Source organism: Trypanosoma conorhini, assembly GCF_003719485.1.
Source record: "Trypanosoma conorhini strain 025E chromosome Unknown Tco_14.4_contig_01573, whole genome shotgun sequence".
Lineage (NCBI taxonomy): Eukaryota > Euglenozoa > Kinetoplastea > Trypanosomatida > Trypanosomatidae > Trypanosoma > Trypanosoma conorhini.
In genome coordinates this window covers 1-2,008 of record NW_021705659.1, presented here as the reverse complement: position 1 = coordinate 2,008, position 2,008 = coordinate 1, and the positions used below count along the sequence as shown (strand labels likewise).

Here is a 2,008-nt window from a genome sequence, read left to right as displayed (position 1 = left end):
ACGGCACGCCGCCAACGGCCTCCGGCACGTGCGACGGAGNGCCCTGCTGCGCCTGGCCGTCACTCACCGGTTCCGCCGTGGCTGCACCGTCTGCGGGAGGCGAGGGCCCTCGTTGCCGCTCAGAGGTTTCCGCACCGACGGCCTGCCCAGTTGCGCCTGGGCGAGGAGCACCGGCCGCAGCCGGTGCTGTCAACGGTGGGGCGCCAATGCACCGTCACTGCCTTCCGTCTCCTCCTTCTTTTCTTTTACATCCTCCGCCTCTTCTGCTTCCTCTGCGTCGGAGTTGGGCGTGGGGTTAGAAGGTGTTGACGCCTCGCCTGCTTCTCGGTCTGTTCCCTGCGATAACTGAGTAGCCGCTTCTTTTTCCTCTTGTTGGTGTTTTTCCTCTGGGGAGCTGAGGAGGGAGTCCCCAGTGGGCTCTGAAGCGACCTCCACGTCGCTGCTCTGCGGCGCAGATCCCGGGTCCGGCACTCCTGCGTCTTCCTCCCGCGGTGCCGGGTCCCCAGCAGATCCCGCTTCCGCTTCTTGCGGCTGTTCGCCCTCAACTTTCGGGGTCCTGGTGGCATGCGGCGGTGTATTTACCGGCTGCTGAGGAGAGGCATTTGCATCGCCACCCCCCAACTCCGCCGGCGAACGTTCCTCGCGCACCGGCGCCTTATCAGCAGCACCGTCGCTTTTTTCCTGGAGACCCTCCGTGCCCCCGCCGTCCTCCGTTTGCTGCTCACCGCGGGCGTCCTCAGGCTCCACTTCGGGAACAGGCTCCCCACCCACAGAGGTGGACACTGAAGGGGCCGCCTGCAGCTCTCCGCCTGCGTTCCCGGCAGCTGGTCCTCCAAGAACCACTTTGCTCCCTGCGAGCTTTCGGATCTCATTTTCACCCAGTGCGCGGTTGTACAGCAGGACGCTGGAGACCGTCACGTGGTGGCTGGTCTTCGTGCCCTCCGTCCCGTCCCCGCCAACGTAAAAGTGCGAGATCCTGTGCGGCGTAAAGAGTGTCTTTACCGCTTCTGCGGCGTCTTCGCCGTCGTATATCTCGTCTCCGTCGACGTACACAAACAACTCATCGTCCTTACCCATTTGCAGTGCCACCTGATACGTTTTCTCTGCTTCCCACGTTGCATCTTCTTTCGACAACTCCCGGATCTCACCGCTGGCCGTCACTTTCCACTTCTTGTCCGGCGTGCACGACACACCCAGGAGGACGGTACCGGCCGTGTCATTCATCCTCACGCCCAGCAGTGGCAGAGAGCTGCGTTCCTCCGCCTCCGGCACCGCGTGGAGCATCACCGTCGCCACAAGCGTGAACCCGTTGTTTGCAAAGTAGTAAGGCTGGTTCTGCCCCCTGCTTCCCACGGGCCACTCCGCCCATGCGCCACGCCCTTTGAATGTCACACCTCCCTCCGTGCCCGCCTCAGCACCACCTTTCACAGTCGCGTTCACGCCGCGGTACTCGTCCACCCACGCAGTCCCGGCCAGTGTGTTGGACAAAAGGCCCACCAGCCCTTTGGTGGGAACAGGGCCGCTGCACACGCCATTTATCCGCGGGTTGAGGCTGCCACTGGGTTTGCATGTACCCAAGGCGGCGTCCATTTCCTTCCAGGTCTGCACCACGGACTTGATCTGCTCCAGCTGCTTTGCCAGGCTCAGAGATACGAGGCCGTAAGAGTCTCCATTCTTCTTCTCGTACAGTAGTATCAACTCCTCCGCCGGCGCACCGCTTCGGTACAGCAGGGAACTGGCAGCAGCGTCATCACCGGCAGCGGACACCAGCCCAACATCGTGCACGCGGGAATTGTCGGTCAACCAAAGATGCAGCGCTCCCTTTGCACCGCCTTCCTCCTCTTCCGAGTACACCGGCGTGGTGAGGAGCATCACCTTTTTCTCCTCGAAGGTTGCCGTGACGAAGCCGCTCTGCACGCCGTCCCCTCCTTGACGGTTCAGCGAGGTGCCCCACACGCGCGAAAGTGGCTCACCGCATTATACCAATCTACCCCATACACAGTGGACT

The 2,008-nt window shown here is 62.5% G+C and overlaps 1 protein-coding gene across 1 annotated transcript; it reads right to left on the bottom strand.

Annotated features, from left to right (window-relative positions):
* Window positions 1-189: 189 nt before the first annotated feature.
* Window positions 190-1,872, bottom strand: Tco025E_10272 (trans-sialidase; the record flags this gene model as incomplete). Its single annotated transcript, XM_029377051.1, has 1 exon — window positions 190-1,872. The coding sequence occupies one exon, from the start codon at window positions 1,870-1,872 to the stop codon at window positions 190-192; it is 1,683 nt and encodes a 560-aa protein (XP_029222856.1).
* Window positions 1,873-2,008: the final 136 nt, after the last annotated feature.